The sequence below is a fragment of the Cryptotermes secundus genome, unplaced genomic scaffold (genome assembly GCF_002891405.2).
Source record: "Cryptotermes secundus unplaced genomic scaffold, Csec_1.0 scaffold180, whole genome shotgun sequence".
Classification (NCBI taxonomy): Eukaryota; Metazoa; Arthropoda; class Insecta; order Blattodea; family Kalotermitidae; genus Cryptotermes; species Cryptotermes secundus.
Genome location: NW_019718619.1, coordinates 3,893,786 through 3,909,900, shown reverse-complemented (window position 1 = coordinate 3,909,900; position 16,115 = coordinate 3,893,786). Strand labels below are relative to the sequence as shown.

General features: G+C 40.6%; 1 protein-coding gene across 2 annotated transcripts in view; it reads left to right on the top strand.

Moving 5' to 3' along the window:
• The window catches only part of LOC111861889 (homeotic protein ultrabithorax), a 744,815-nt gene that overhangs the window by 429,740 nt on the left and 298,960 nt on the right, over positions 1-16,115 (top strand). The window contains exon 2 of one of the 2 annotated variants that reach the window (XM_033750552.1): positions 4,556-4,585. The exons of the other annotated variant lie outside the window; for it this stretch is intronic. Coding sequence (XP_033606443.1) covers positions 4,556-4,585 — 30 coding nt within the window. The remainder of the gene's footprint in view (positions 1-4,555; positions 4,586-16,115) is intronic. 2 annotated transcript variants of the gene reach the window in all.

Here is a 16,115-nt window from a genome sequence, read left to right as displayed (position 1 = left end):
AAAGTTCGGCCAAAATGTGGATCGAAATTTCGGGAGAAACATACACTCACTCATATAGCTGAGCCCTTATGAGAAGCCGCCAATTGTGCAGCTACTCAAGAACTTCACAACATTTTATGGAACCCGAAGGTTCATTACCGTGTTCACAAGATCCCTCCACTGGTCCCTATCCTGAGCCAGATAAATCCAATCCATACCATCCCATTCTATGTGTCTAAGATTTATTTTAATATTGTTCACCAACCTACGCCTTGGTCTTTCCAATAGAAACATACATTATTACTATTATTATTTTTAATAGCAGTAGTAGTAATAGTAGTATTACGTTTATTGTTCTATTTCAACGATGAATGTATATTGAACAATCATAATTATATCAGAAATGCTGCTTAGAATTCTTCTTAAATAAATTTGATTTTCATATGTAGTGAGAAGATGATCGCCGAGATAGCTCAGTCAGTATAGCGTCAGGCTGGATGGCCGGGGTTCGATTTCTGGCAAGGGAAAGTTTTTCCTCTTCTGCACTGGTTCAAAATCGAGTTTGGGGTCCAGTCTGATAAAATAGGTACCGGGGACTCTTAACTGGTGATAGAGCCACTGGAGGATGAAGGTGACCGCTCACCTGCATCTAGTGAAGAGTTCAAGAATGGAGGAGCTATACCTCCGCTCCCCAATATGTCTGCGTGGTACAGTGCTGCCTCACAGGAAACATTTCTGTGGCTTAACCAGCACGCTACTGCAGTGTGTCCCCGAATGACGATAGGTAATTCAGGAAACGGCTGATTAACATTTATACCTTGTTTGCTGCGATAATCATTGAATCCATCTATGTCTTTCAATCTGTTCGTAATCAAGTTTCCTAGCATTCATGCAGCATATAGATGGCAGTATTAACGCTGTAGTGAAATCTATACTGCTAGCGTGTGTGCTGACTGTGGGGCAGTACATTAGAGGGAACAGACAGGAAATTATCTGCTACTGTCCATACAAATTCAGGAAGTGGCTGTACTCATTCTTTCATTCAGTCAGCAAAAGTCTGGTTTAATCAGTAAGTTGTGCTCTACAATACTCTTCTCGGTACTTCGTGAACTTTGGGGAGTGCGTGCTTTCTAGAAGGAAAACAACGATTCGCCAACAGTTTAGATACTTACTGCCTGCGTTATAGCCTGCATGTATGTGGTTTTCCTTAGCATTTTATTTTCCGATGTTATTCGCTCAGAGTAATAAATGGACCTCGTTTGAGAGCGATGTCAAGGAAGGACAAAATTGATGTAGGGTTTGAGGTTGTCAAAGAGGCGGTTAAGAAGAATTCTGTCATATTAGTTACAACACCATGTACTTCGTTGAAAGTCACTAAAAATGTGGAGGAAGCAGGCAACTCTTGCTGCCTGTTTCATGTTGTTTCTTGGCTTACTCCGGCGAAATTTTCTTCCGAAACGTCAGTTTCCTTTCAAAGAAGTGCACGGCGTTATATCCCATAAGGCAATTATTTTATTTATTATTATATATAGGATGTTTCACGACTTTAGGGCATAACTGCAGGAGGTGATTTCATAGGTCTTTATGATAAAAAAAGTTCATATAAACACGTGTCCGATTTTGGACGGTTACGGAGTTATGACCGTTTTTTCATTCCCGTACACGCCCTCGTGTGAACCGCGTCTGTAAGCTGGCGGGTCGCTATTTTTAGCCCATAACCTTTCGGGTTTACTGTGTTTTAGACTTGTTTTCCGTGTTCCGGTTTCTGAAGAACACATATTCATTTAAAACCCGGATAATGGGCGAAGTCCAAGAACCCAGTAATCCCTATTGCTACACACCATTGTCAGAACCCTTTAGGAGCTAACCATAAACTTTGATTCTGTCGAAATGACACAATGAGGAATAAGCAGGGTTTTGGTTGCAAGAAAGGATCATATACAGAGGTCCTTACAAACTTGGGTTGACCGATTCATTAAGATAGTCTTGGTTATAAAGAACAAGTTTGACCTAGTAATTCTCTCAGTCCTTAGAGGTGCTTCTGTTTTATTTTCTGTTACTGAGCAGTTGTAGTAGTTACACCGTGAGGTGTATCTCTTAAGGAAATCAATACATGATTGTAAGGTAAGTTAGTATCTTCAGAGACCCACACCTTTTATGCCTTCTTAATTAAGCAGGTACCCCAGAGCCAATAAGTAGTATTCTTGACAGCATTTTCGTAACAAAGTTATTTTTTGCGGTGAGAAGTTGTAAGCCCCACGCCCAACCCCCAAGTTCGAGGACCACCTCTTTTCGGCTGGCCGCGATTCTTTATTCATTATATTCGCAGCTTCCCTCCATACCTGGAGGGCCTCTCCTTCATACGAAATCTGAGGACGCGCCATGCCGTGGTGAAAAGGGACCCACCGTAACTTGTACTCTTCTCCAAATATAATTACAATAACCAAGACAAGGAGGATGAGGTGGACAGGACATGTAGAACGAATGGGGGACAAGAGGAATGCATAAAGATATTGGTGGGAAAGCCAGAAAGAAGGACACCACTGGGAAAACCAAAGCGTAGGTGGGTGGACGATATTAAAATGGATCTTAGAGATATAGGATGGGATGGTATGGATTGGATTGATCTGGCTCAGGATAGGGACCATTGGGGGGATTTGGAACACGGTAATGAACCTTCGGGTTCCATAAAATGCTGCTAAATTCTTGAATAGCTGCAGATTTGGCTTCTCCTCAAGAAGGGCTCAGCTCCATAAGTTAGTAAGTAAGTAAGTAAGTAACTTAATTCTTAACAGCAAAAAAATCCTGTTTTCTACAACCTGTAAAAGCGGGGCCAAGGTTCATCATGGACTGTTGCGCCCGCAAATTATGATATAATTATTAATTCAGTTTCTTATTACTCTCACGCTTATAAACTGACTCACCGTTACTGAGGTGCATCGTGTTTTCAGTGGTTGGTAATAAGAAAGAGGCACCAATGATCTGATCCTTCTAGAAACGTTCAGCATAAATACGTACTTCTCTACTTACAACTAAAATCGTATCGGTGCATTTAAGAACAAAATGACGATGATGATGATGATGATGATGATGATGGTTATAATAACAATAATAATAAAGAAATGAACTGAAAGCAACAGACAAGCTTGCGTTATCCGTAGAAACAGAATACAGTACAAAAGCTGAACAGTTGTCTTACTGATATGCATAGTTTTTTTTTTTTGCCGTGCATTTTGTTCCTCTTTTTCTTTTGCTTTCGCAAGAAAATGTTGTTCGGCTGTTGGCTTGTTTCGTAACATCCAATTAGAGGTTTGCCATCTGCACCGGCCGTCTGTGACTTGAGGGGAACTGCACACAGACACAATCACGTGACGTGCGATGACATATGAATATGAGACGGCGTATCGACATACAGCGACTTGCCATTCTTTCGGATTAAATTTTATAATTGATTATGCCGACATGATTTATTTACTGCCTGTTTGGCATTTATCTTTTTTAGTGTAATAAATTGCGTCCCTGAGCTTGCTATTCTAATGTTTAGGGTATTTTTTTTTTGTTCATATGCATAGGCCTAGTTGCACGTTGTTGGACTTAATTACGACCCGCAGATTGGAAAGAAAAGGCTCCTCAAGTTTTGAGGAGAATTTGTGAGTCCATATTGTTTTGCGAAATGCTTACACGAGTATACAGAGCTGTACCTGGAAATACAAGCGATGCTATGCTTATAAATAATAGGTCTGCTATTAATATCCACAATACCGTGCGTCGGGGGCACGCGGTAGCGTAGTTGCTGAGGCACTATGCTACAAGCCGGAAGGTCGCGGGTTCAAATCCCGATGAAGTCATTGGATTTTTACAATTGACCTAATCCTTCCGGCCGCACTATGGCCCTAGTGTTAACTCAGCCTCTTAACAGAAATGAGTACCAGGTAACTTCCTGGGGAGTAAAGCGCGGACGGAGCGTAAGGCTGACAACCTTACCACCATCTTTGAGCCGATTGTCTAGATAATGTGGGACCCTCAACATCTCACAACCCTATGGGCCTTCACGGCCTGTTACAGGGATATCTGTACTTTTTTTCTTTTTTTTTTTTTACTTTATACCGTATGTCAGTCATGTGACATAATTTTCAGCATCGTCGTGTTTGTAATTTTTATGACTCGGGGTTGCATTATGCTTCATGCAAAGTTTGTAGGCACGTTTATATTATGCCTGTATGCAGAATCTCACATGTGTGTTAATACTTGTAGTTAGTTATACTTACCAGGCGCAAAGCTGAGTACATAGATTTCGTTAGGCTGCCATGTTTATACTTTATATTTGGCACGTAAGTCTACAGAAGATGCAATTTTTTTTTCGAAAATCTATCACCACTCAGTATTTGTATTCCCCCGTATGATGGCGCTAGTATCGCTCTTCACACGGACGGCGAACTAGATTTATGACGAGTGATATGATGGTGTAATATTTAAATTCGCCGATAGGTTCAAAATTAATTGTAGAGGAACAGTATGCAATTACATCAAGTTACTGATTTTATGAAAATTATCCCTCATCCTGTTTTTTTAACAGAGTTTCGGAGTAGACTGCCTCCAACATCAGGTAAGAAGTGCAATCGAGAGAGTGAGGCCTTATCTCCGGAAGCCAGAACCAACATAAGGCAGGATATGTAAAGCAAACATATCGTCGACTAGCTCTAACGATTGGACCAAACTGAGGAGGATTTTTACTTGATGATGGAGACAGATTTCAGTATCATCCTCGCGAACTTTGAAATCTTACAGGTATGTACACAACGGCACGATCATACGCTAAGCCCATATATGTTCAAAGGTTGGAATTATTTGAGTTTGGTTCGGGGCCACGTTAGGTCTACTGTGTTCTTCTGTTTGAAAGTTTCACTTACTTTGAAACAGCCAAGTGCAAGGGGCATTCGGACGGTCCCGGTCTGGCTAGCCAGGGATGTACGGGTTCATTTCCTTACTCCGGAGAAGCTGAAATTATACAATTATCATCGTTGTCGTAATCAGGGCCGGATTAGCGAGTAGCGACCAGGCCGTCCGCCCAGGGGTCTCCAAAAATAGAATTATAATCCATTGATTTTATTGAGACATGCTCTTCAAAAGCACGAAAAGTTTATATTTGTGCTTATTATAAGGAAAAAGAACAAAAATATGTTGAAACCAAGATGTGTTCCTGCCGATAGGGGTATCCACACTTTGTTTGCCTCGAGGCCTCAGAAACTGTAAATGTGGCCCTGATCGTAGCCCTTGCGCTCACAGTGTGAGGCCCAGAACATAGTAAACAACTTGAAAGTTATTCCTTTATACAATAAAATGTTTAGGAATTGTAATTACTTGAATATTTTAATAAAATAAAGCGGACTTTCAGAAAAGGCCATTTAAAAAAAATTGTCAAACATTATGTTTCAACGTATAATATTCCTAAACACCTCAGAGATTCTAATTATCTCTTTGTAACAAACACGAACACATGATGCTTGTATCCTCATTACGGCCGTATATGCGTCTTGAAAATTTATTGCATAAACGTATGAGCTTGTATTTTTCTCAATAAATTGGTCACAGAGACGTTGCACTTCTCAGTAAATATTTATTCGAATTTTACTCTGACGATACTGTGGGAACTCCCTATGTGTGCATGCGTGTGATACTATTCGATAACAACGTTAAGCAAAACTAAGCAAAATTAAGTAAAACTAAGCAGAATTAAGCGAAATAAAGCATAATAAAGCAAAATTAAGCAAAATTAAGTAAAATTAAAACCTTCTGTTAAAATGGCTGCGGCAACGAAGCTTGCAATTTCGATATATCGTATGGAGTCATAAGGTTCCTGAACAGATTAAAGAGGTGACTAGTTATTAACGAAGAATTGCATCTAAATATTTAATTGTAAGCGTATTCTTCTTGAAGGAAAGTGATGACATATCCCAGTTCCACACCGGCGATAATGATTTAATTACCGGAAGACAGAAATATAGGGAGTCGTATCCTCGGTTTATGTCATATCGGATCTGTTAATCTTCTTGTAGCTGCAGTCCACGGTCCGAAGCAAAGTGAACACGACAAACGTTCATCAATTTGAATTGAAATGGACTTTGAACATTCTCAGAACAGACGTGGTATGGTGTGCGCGTGACGGCAATTCTTAAGCTCATGTAATATTATAATTGTGTATCTGCAAGTGTCTTTATGTTGTGCCGTTTACCCCTCGTTTCTCTCGTTCTGTTCTTCTGTGCGTGCTCTAGTCTTACCGTAAGTGACCTGCTAATGTAGCAATATTGACTCAAACACGTAGAATGGCAACCAAATAAAAAAGTCTCCCAAAGGAGTAGCATAATGGTTTAAGTAGTTACTATAGGATTCTGACGATGGTGTATAACACACTGATATATTGGGTTTCTGGACTGAGGCTAGCTCTTTCTAATGGACCCAACAGAATAGGTGTTTCCCTTTTCCTTCACCTGAGGACGGAAACAGATCCAGTTTCCGAAACGTCGTGTTTTTATTTGTTATCTTAAAAACCAGGACGATGGATAAAGTCCAGAAACCCAATATATAATGGTTTAAATTCTCAAAGCCTAGACTCCGTACTGATGATAAGAAGCTTTAAGGAAAAATGCACTGATTTGTTACATTGTGAAAATGCAAGATAAATAATGCAAAACTTAAAATAGTTTTACCCACTTAACGGGCATTGAACATCTGATTTATAAATAATACTTTTTCGTAACTGTTACCGTACTGAAGAATGCCGTTTTCTTGGATGCGGCGTCGTCTATATCTTGTGTGAACCGACGTTTCGGAGCAACATATCGCCTCCATGTTCAGCTTAGAAACATCCGCGAGCGAGGAACCAGCGTGAGCGGTACATTCCTCCGAAACGTCGGTTCACACAAGATCTGCACGGCGCCACATCCCAGAATACGGCATTCTTCATAGTCACCGCTGTGAAAAACTCAAATCATACATATTCCCTTATTGTTCAAGGCATATTCTCTCCTTATTTCTAAGAGCCTCTGTGTCAGAAATATGTTCTTATATTTAAAACTCATATGTGGCTTTCAAAATGATTACAGTTGATCTGTTCTTATTTATCCTTTCCGTACAAGATTTCCTATTATAATTGGGAAACCTGGACATACAAGGTTCTCGGAAACTGCGTAACTAGTCATGACGGCATGGCTTTGACTTTTTGTGGCGGCTTGCACACACGCAGTCACGAATCCTTAGTAAAGATAAAGTAAACTTGTCCCTGTGCTTACCTAATCAAACACTAAGCCATGGGCAGAAGGCAAAAGACATATCGGAGAATAATCCTTTGTAAGTAGGACCATCCAGTTCTGGAACCAGCGGCTTGCAGATGTCTTAGGTACCCTCTTCTCTAAACCAAGTACTTTCTTAAAAGGGTTAGGAAATGATAAATAAGGCGAAGTTAAAGAGGGGGGATCATAAAAAATGCAGTGAAGTGAATTGAAGTGAATTGTGGTGAGGATGTGAAGGGTGCGTAAGTGCAGTGAAGTGGAATGAAGGGAAGGTCACGGTGAAATGTGGGCGCAACAGAACATGACATGTATTTCATTACTGCTACTGTTTAGTGTATTGTATGCTTATTTTTATTAATATTAATTTGTATAATTGAAAATGTAATTGTATTTGTTGTTGTAATTTCATTTGCAGTGTATTCATTCTGTGTAGTGTATTCTTTATTGTCTGTGTTGTTTCGTGTGCTGTATTTTGTTTGAGCGTGGTGTGCTATTTTGTGTGAAGTGTGTTGTGTCTTATTGCAGCACCACTGCTACCGGGTAAAAGCCGTTTTCAATTAAAATAAGTAATAATAATAATAATAATAATTAATAATTAGAACACATGGGGGAATGGACTATAGATCCAGGTTTGCTTGATCTCGACACTCGTTGGTGGTGAGTGGTCAGCTTTATACTCCGGCCGCTTTACCTCCTAACAAACACCCGCCGGTACCCATTGAATGGAGGTTGAGTGGGTCTCATAACAAGCCTGTACGAAGTGAGAAGAAGAAATCCATACCGTGACTCGAACTCCAATCTCTCGTACATTCCATAGTCAGTCGCTATACCGACTGCGCTATTCCTGTTCCCTATTTAGTACTACTACTACTACTACTACTACTACTACTAATAATAATAATAATAATAATAATATAAATGGTAATAGCTAGTGTTAATTTCCTAATTTCCTCATTATTCGTATTTTCGTGCTTATTATTTCTGCACACTGGCGTACAGGCATATGCCGCCTCATTCAAAACTTAACACTCGAAAGCTTCCTTCAGACCGACATTAGGATGTTTTATTACAGCTTTATTGCTTTTCCGTACCTTCAGACATTCAGTGGCAGAACACGTTTTTATTTCTCACGAATCCATGACTTGATTTATTTTTCTGTTCCTCTTTCTCCTACGAATTTTCATATAATTTAATGCCTGTTTCCATTCTATATATGTGGGACTTACTATTACCATTTCTCTGTCTTCTTTTACGTGACAGATGACTACAAAAGGCAGTGCTGGATTTGACGGTCCCACAGCCTTGGCTGTGAAGGGTACGATCTTCTGAATTTCAAAAGCGTGTAGTTTAGTAGAAAAAGTATCAGTGTTTTGGAGGACCTTGTCTCCATGTGTAGGATCGAAGAGAGACCTTAACAAGGAACTAGAAAAGCAGGTTTAAATACATGTTCATAAAATTAAATATTCTGAAACCTATGCTTTGGAATTAAAATCTCACTTTCAGTATGATTTGAGGGTAAGCAGTTTTACAGCTACTCAACTTGTATTTTCCTTTTACAAAACAATTTACTGTAGATAGGCCAATCTTAAGAATGTTACAATAATCTATATTTACAACATTATGCTAGAAGCCGGAAGGTCGCGGGTTCAATTCATGATGATGACTGTTTTTTTTTTCAATTGACTTAGCCCTTCCAGCCGCACTATGGCCTTGGGGTCGACTCAGCCTCCAGAAATGAGTACCAGGAATCTTCCTGGGGTAAAGGGCGGCCGGCGCGTAAGGCTGACAACCTCATCTCCATCTGTGAGCCGATTTCTAGAAAATGTGTGTACCTCGACACCTCCACTGTTTGTTACAGGGATACCTTTGCACCTTTTTACCGTATCACGTATAGAAAGAGAGATACAAATAAATTCCACAGGTTTACTTCTTGGTTTCTAGATACAGAAATAAGTAATAATATTCATAAGAAAAAAAACTTGAGCTTTCCTCAAGAAGTTATAACCGTTAGAAGATATCAGCCTTTGACTTCGCATTACAAGAGCAGTTTGTGTCGCGTGGTGATCATAGATGCCCATTCAACGTTGAATTTTGTGTCAATGTTCATAGTACCAGCAAGGCTTACTTCTAACATACAGCACTGTGGACTTTAACACGTGTTACATTTGAAGTCAGTCTAACGCAATTTGAGCTTGGGGGAGCACGTTACATACCGATTCAATATTGAGAATGGTCATTCATTTACTGAATTAGCGGATGTGTATCTTTTGTTAATGTAACAGAAATGCTACAGATGCTGTTAAGTGATACAGAGAAAAGTGCCTATTTGGAGGGAGCTGACTCTCCTGCTTCACTTTCTGTTGAACGCGGAATTCGAAGAGATGTTTGGCGGCTACATCCTGTACTAGTACGGAAGTCTCTGAAAGTCAGCCTTCGATCACTACCAGACGAATGTCAGCTAACATTCTTCTGCACACGTTTGTTACAAGAACAGGAACTGTGTTCCCATCACATTCACATACGCGATGGGCGTGAATCCGTACATTCTGTTCATGGAGTGAGCAACAGTCGGCCGAAGACCCGACATTTACAGCAAAAAAGTTATTCACTTTTTAATCTTGCCTTGCGGAGAAAATAACTTAGGTAGAAAAGTTAGAGCTATCTCTGTAACATGCCGTGAAGGCCCATAGGGTTGTGAGACGTCGAGGCTCCCACATTCTCCACGCAATTGGGTCACAGATGGCGGTCATGTTGTCAGCCTTATGCGCCGGCCGCTCCTTACCCCCACAAAGTTTCCTGATACCCATTTTTGTTAGGGGCTGAGTCGACCCATGGACCTAGTGCGGGTGGAAGGATTAAGTCAATTGAAAAATCAAAATGACCTCATCGGGAGTCGAACCCGCTACCTTCCGGCTTGTATCGCAATGCCTCAGCCAACTACACTACCTCGTGCCTCCCGAATATAGATTACACCTATACAGAATGACATATGTTACTAAATATACACAAAACGTGTTTGTCGCCGAGTTTTTGTTGAGTGTTCTGGTACTTACAGAGGTACTTGCAGGTGTATACAGAGTTGGGGTACTCTCCGTAATTGCCTGTGAATACTGGCAGGTGCTCCCTTGTTTCGGATCTGTGTAAAAACATATCTAGCGTGAGGATATACGTGGCTGCTTCATCCGTAAGAGTTGCCATGGAAACACGCTTTACATAACTCATGAGGGATATGCCATTCTCATATCTACTGTCCCTTGATGTCTGCGTGCCTGATACTGAGGACAGACGTTGCGCAATGCATGAGAACACACGAAACTGGCGACTGCGTGTCTGTGTTGCATCTCGTACCCGTAAGAATGACATGTTTATCGACTATTTCACTTTCAGTCTTTACAATACTGACTTTGACGGATCGGAATTGTGATGGACATTTTTCACAGTCTTCAATGAATTCTGAAATAACTGACTCCATTGTGCGAAATCTTTCCTGAGAAAGCACTAGTCGCTAGATTAATCAGGGAACCCCTCCCCCGACGTTTATAGAACTCATTACATTGTATTACAGTGTTGACAGCAATCCGCCTTTCGTCCCTGTTTGTAACCAGATGAATCCAGTTTACATCATCTCAGCGTGCTTCTTTAAGCTGATGAATGGTCCACTACTTCGGTGGGGGGAATACGAAGGATACAGATACCATAAAAGATACAGATACTTACTAAATGTTGCGGAGAGACTTCAGGAATAGACTAATTATTTACATCAGAACAAGCTGCTTCACTGCTCAGTATCTACGATTAATTTCGTATAACGGACGATTAATGAAATTGCTAATGTAACAAATGAAAGCTGATCGAAATGTGTTCTGAAAATAATTAAATCAGGACTGTCTAGTTTAGAATTGGGTAGTACGTAGAAAGAACATCTCGGGTCAAGAATACTCACACTCGTAGAGATATTGGGTTTTCGGACTTTATCCATGGTCTTGGTTTTAAGATAACTAAGAAAAACACGACGTTGAGCTAGTCTCAATCACTGGTAGTTCTTTCTAAGGGACCCAACAGAATAGGTGTTTTCCCTCACCTGAGGACGGAAACAGATCCAGTTTCCGAAACGTTGTGTTTTTCTTAGTTATCTTAAAACCAGGACGATGGATAAAGTCCGAAAACCCAATATCTCTGTGTGTTATACACCATCGTCAGAATCCTATAGTAACTACTAATACTCACACTGTATGTTCTAAGATCTGTATCGAAGCTTCCTTAAGATTTCACAGTAGATTAAATACATGATGAACCAGAGAAAGAGAAATTTCGCTTCTGGGTCGGGGAAACTGAGCAGAAGTAGTCGGTAATGAAACATAAGGAAGAGGCTCCTGTTTCTGTGGCATCTCGGCTTTGATAACCCGCGCTCACCGCTGTCGAGGGCCGCACATCCTGCCGCTTCTTTGATACAGGGTATTACAGAAGTGTGATATCTGCGTACTGAGCAAACCTATGTGAGAAAGGTATTCACTGTCGTAGTCTAGAACTGCGCTCGTACACCTTGGCCACAATAACTTTAACTGTCTTCGTATTCAGGACTTACGTTTTAAGAATATTTTATTTGCATGACGCAAGGAGTGGCCGGCGTGAAGAAGTGCGGCTGGGTGGGATTAAGGTCCATGCATTTGTAATGACGTTAAGGCAGAAAGATTAATCGTCCCTGTGCTTCATTAATTAAACATCATGGCTTGAAGGCGTATGGGGAAGTGGAAGTATATCTCCACCATTCTCATTCTAGGCACTAGGCCCTGGCCTCTTTATTCCCGGGGCAAGAACACCGGTACACATTGTACAGGAGTTTGAATAGACACAGGATTAGATCTGGATGCTGACGAGAAGAGAAAAATCTATTGCTTTTGCTTGGGATCGAACTCTGACCATTCAGTCATTAGCCCTTCGCTATACTGCCTGCGCTGTTCCCTTCATAATATTGGTTCTCGGTGGAAGTAAATGGTAAGCTGTGCGTTCCAGTCACTTAACTCCCGCCGGAATTTTCCCTCGTACCTACTGGATAAGCAGCTGGTTGGGCCGCAAACCGGTTTGGACGTGGTGACGAATCCCTCCCAAATCTCGGAACAAACCCCTGGCCAGCCTGTTTCCCGTAACTTTAATGGCTGAGCTATCCTAGCTCTCAAGAAATTCTTAACTGACGCTGCGTTTATTAGTGAATATGGTTCCGCTGGTTTAGACAGGCTGTCTGTATTAAAGACATTTACCTAACCTCTTTGCAGAGAAGAGAATGCTTCTCTCCTTCTGTTTGCTTACAGGTGGAAGAATGTTCACTTGTTAAACCTGCACAATTTGCCATTTGCAAGTGCTGTATTGTTAGTGATACGGTTTGTTTTAATTAGTTTCGCGGACGTACTGTTGCACTTCTTGAACTGGTAGATATGGTTTAAGTCTCGAAGGTCTTAGCAAACAGATGGACGGACGGTATAGGAATTAGCTTAAGTGCTGTTTACCAGCTGATAGGTATTGCAACTTATAACTTGCCGAGACCATCACATCTTGTCGCCATCTTGATTCGAATGTCTGTTTCTGAGTTCCTCTCCCTCATGAGTTTCGTGCACTTGCAAGAATATCTGTTGAGAGCAATGTGATACTGGTCTTTCCAGTGGTGGATATCGCGAAAACGGAGGGCATTGACTTTGTCGAGCAGCAGTCAGAAGGCTGTTGCTTCTGTTTGATAGTGAAACGCGTAAATCGGCGGGGATAATGTCAATAGGATTTGGATAAGCAGATGTATTATACTAGCCGTTGTCTTGTCATGGACAAGTCTTCATATCTGTGCTTATTCCATTTGCATGTCTTTTCAAATACAACGTAGAGTGGACAGTTCATCTTGAATATTTGTCAACATTTACATTTCAATCAGGTAAGTAAAGTGATATCAGTCTTTTAAACTGTTTTACTAATTCATTTAAAATTAATTTATTTGGTTTTATTTGTTGTATAAGTATGTTCTCAGTTTACTTTGATTTTTCCTCTATCAGGTTTCAGGCCGAATAAACCTACTCATGTGACAGATTTAATACCACAGAAGATTCCAAAGTAAGAAGTTAATTTATTTCGGTACAGTCTATACGAAAAGTAACCTACTTGTTCTGATGAGTTTATTTTTCTTTTGCGATGAGAATTAATGGGTGAATCTTTGGAATCATAACGTATATTTTGTGCTTCAAAAAGTTCACATTTCCAGAAATTTTATTTAAAAAGTAATTTTTATAAAGTGTACAAAATATAACACATTATACCCATATAATATATATGCGAGCCGGGATAACGTAAACGTTATAGCGACTAGCTACGGGCTGGACGACCGAGAATTCGGAGTTCGAGTGCCGCTAGGGTGAAGAATTTTCTCTTCTCCAAGTCGTTCAGACTGCCTGTTGGGGCTCACCCAGCCTCCTATTCAATGGGTAGCGGAGGCTCTTTCTGGGCGATAAAGCGGACGTTGCGTGAAGCTGACCACTTACTTCCAGATAGTACCGAGGTCCAGAAAATGTAGATCTATTCATCCACTTACACATGCGTGTTCATGGCATAGTGCTTAATTACTTAAGCACAAGGACAGCTTTACCTTAATATATATTATATAAAATGGTAGTTATTCGTTTTATACTAGGAGAGCCGTGAACGAATTTAGTAAAAGTCTGTAACATATGCCTACAATAACTCGTAATTCAGTATACTCGAATGTCTTCATCACCTTCAGCTGTTGTAGGCAGTCTTGTCCGTTTCGATTCTAAGTCGATTAATTGCAAAAAATGTGAACCTCAGGCAGGACTCGGTCGGGAGTGAATCAGCCCATCATCTCCACGTACACAAGGCGACAGACTCAAACCCCAAAATGCACATATACCGTATTTACGCATGTATAGGCCGCACATTTTTTGCCAAAAATTCAACAGGAAAACTGAGGTGCGGCTTATATTCGAAATATTCGAAATCACACTTCATTTAAAAAAATATATATTCATAATTAGTAATACAGGGTGTAATACTCCTGAAATAATATTCCAAGAAAATTATTTTTTCTATAATTTCTGTCTGCAAATTGTGCTGCGGCCTATACACGCACGCGGCCTATACGTGCGTAAATACGGTAGGTAGTCCCTCTTCGGGTTGAATCTTAACTGTCAGTTTTCGCCCTGCGCCACGAGACACTTGTGCTCGCCTGTATAGGGTCTCAGTCTGCTTCTTTGTGTCTCTCCCTCCCTCTATACACGTGTGTATTGCTTGGTGTGTTCAATATTTATGACATTCTAAAACAAATGAACATGTGTCGAACTGTATTCATGTAAGACATCGTACGGTCCGTCTACTGTACTAATCAGGGCACGTCATACCTTGTATAGGAGATCTTGCTGAAGCCATATGCAACTATGTCTGAATCTTGTACCGGTATATGAATATGGCAAGCACGTTGAAAGGGGAATGTGGCTGCTTTCTGATGTTAATACGTATAACGATCTGCTGAACTAGCAGTAACGCACCCCGGTTCCCAAAATAGATGAAGTACAATAGCCTAATTCCTCAGTATCAAGTATAGGCTTATTTTTATGAAAATAATTGACTTACAAAGGCCTATAAACGTGTAGTACGAATGGCTGTGTCGAATGCTGAAGTCATTAAAAAATGTGAACCTGCTTCTTACCATTACAGGGATCATATACGCGTTAGAAAATATTGCCATCGATAAATTTCTATATTTGCTTCAATATCTTCAAAATTCCCACGTAATCAAGTGAACCGTAAGTTTGAGAGCAAGTTTCGTAACCGTCAGTTTTGAAAGGAAGATTGATGGTTGTATAGACATTGTGGGCTAAAAAAAAAAAAAGGTCTTCGTCCAATGGACAAGAAAGGAAACCCGCACAAACTGCATGTGTAGAATGCAAAGGAAGAAGAGAAGGAAGGAAGGAATCGAGGAGAGACGAAGATTGGCTACACGACAATCTCGTTCTCCCTTCTCGTCTTCTTCTCTGCTGTATACAGAAGCCCCTACTGGCTTTAGGCAATCACGCCAATGCAATGGCGAAGTCGTGCCCGCCATTACAGCTCGTAGTTCAAATTCTACAAGTGGCTTAAAAATGCTGTAAAATTTAGATGCAAATGTATAAAAACATGAAGGTGTAACGATGACGTACTTACTTACTTACTCATGGAGATGAGCCCTTCTGGAGGAGCCGCCAATTCTGCAGCTACTCAAGAACTTCCTAGCATTTTATGGAACCCGAACGTTCATTACCGTGTTCACTGGTCCGTATCCTGAGCCAGATCAATCCAATCAATACCATACCATCCTATCTCTTAAGATCCATTTTAATATTGTCCACCCACTTACGCATTGGTCTTCCCAGTGGTCTCTTTCCTTCTGGCTTTCCCACCAATATCCTATACACATTCCTCGTCTTCCCTATTCGTGCTACATGCTCTGCCCACCTCATCCTCCTTAACTTGATCATTCTAATTATACTTGGAGAAGAGTACAAGTTATGAAGCTCCTCATTATGCAGTTTTCTCCAGCCTCCCGTCACTTCATCCCTCTTCGATACAAATATTCTCCTCAGCATTATGTTCTCAAACACCCTCAGTCTGTGTTCCTCCCTTAATATCAGAGACCTAGTTTGACACCCATACAGAACCACAGGCAAAATTATAGTTTTGCGTATTCTAATTTTTATGTTCTTATAGAGCTGGCGAGAAGACAAAAGGTTCTGGACTGAATGGTAGCAAGTACTGTAATGTGTACGTCATCGTTATGAATGATGACGTACACATTACAATAAAAGGACACCCACAGAA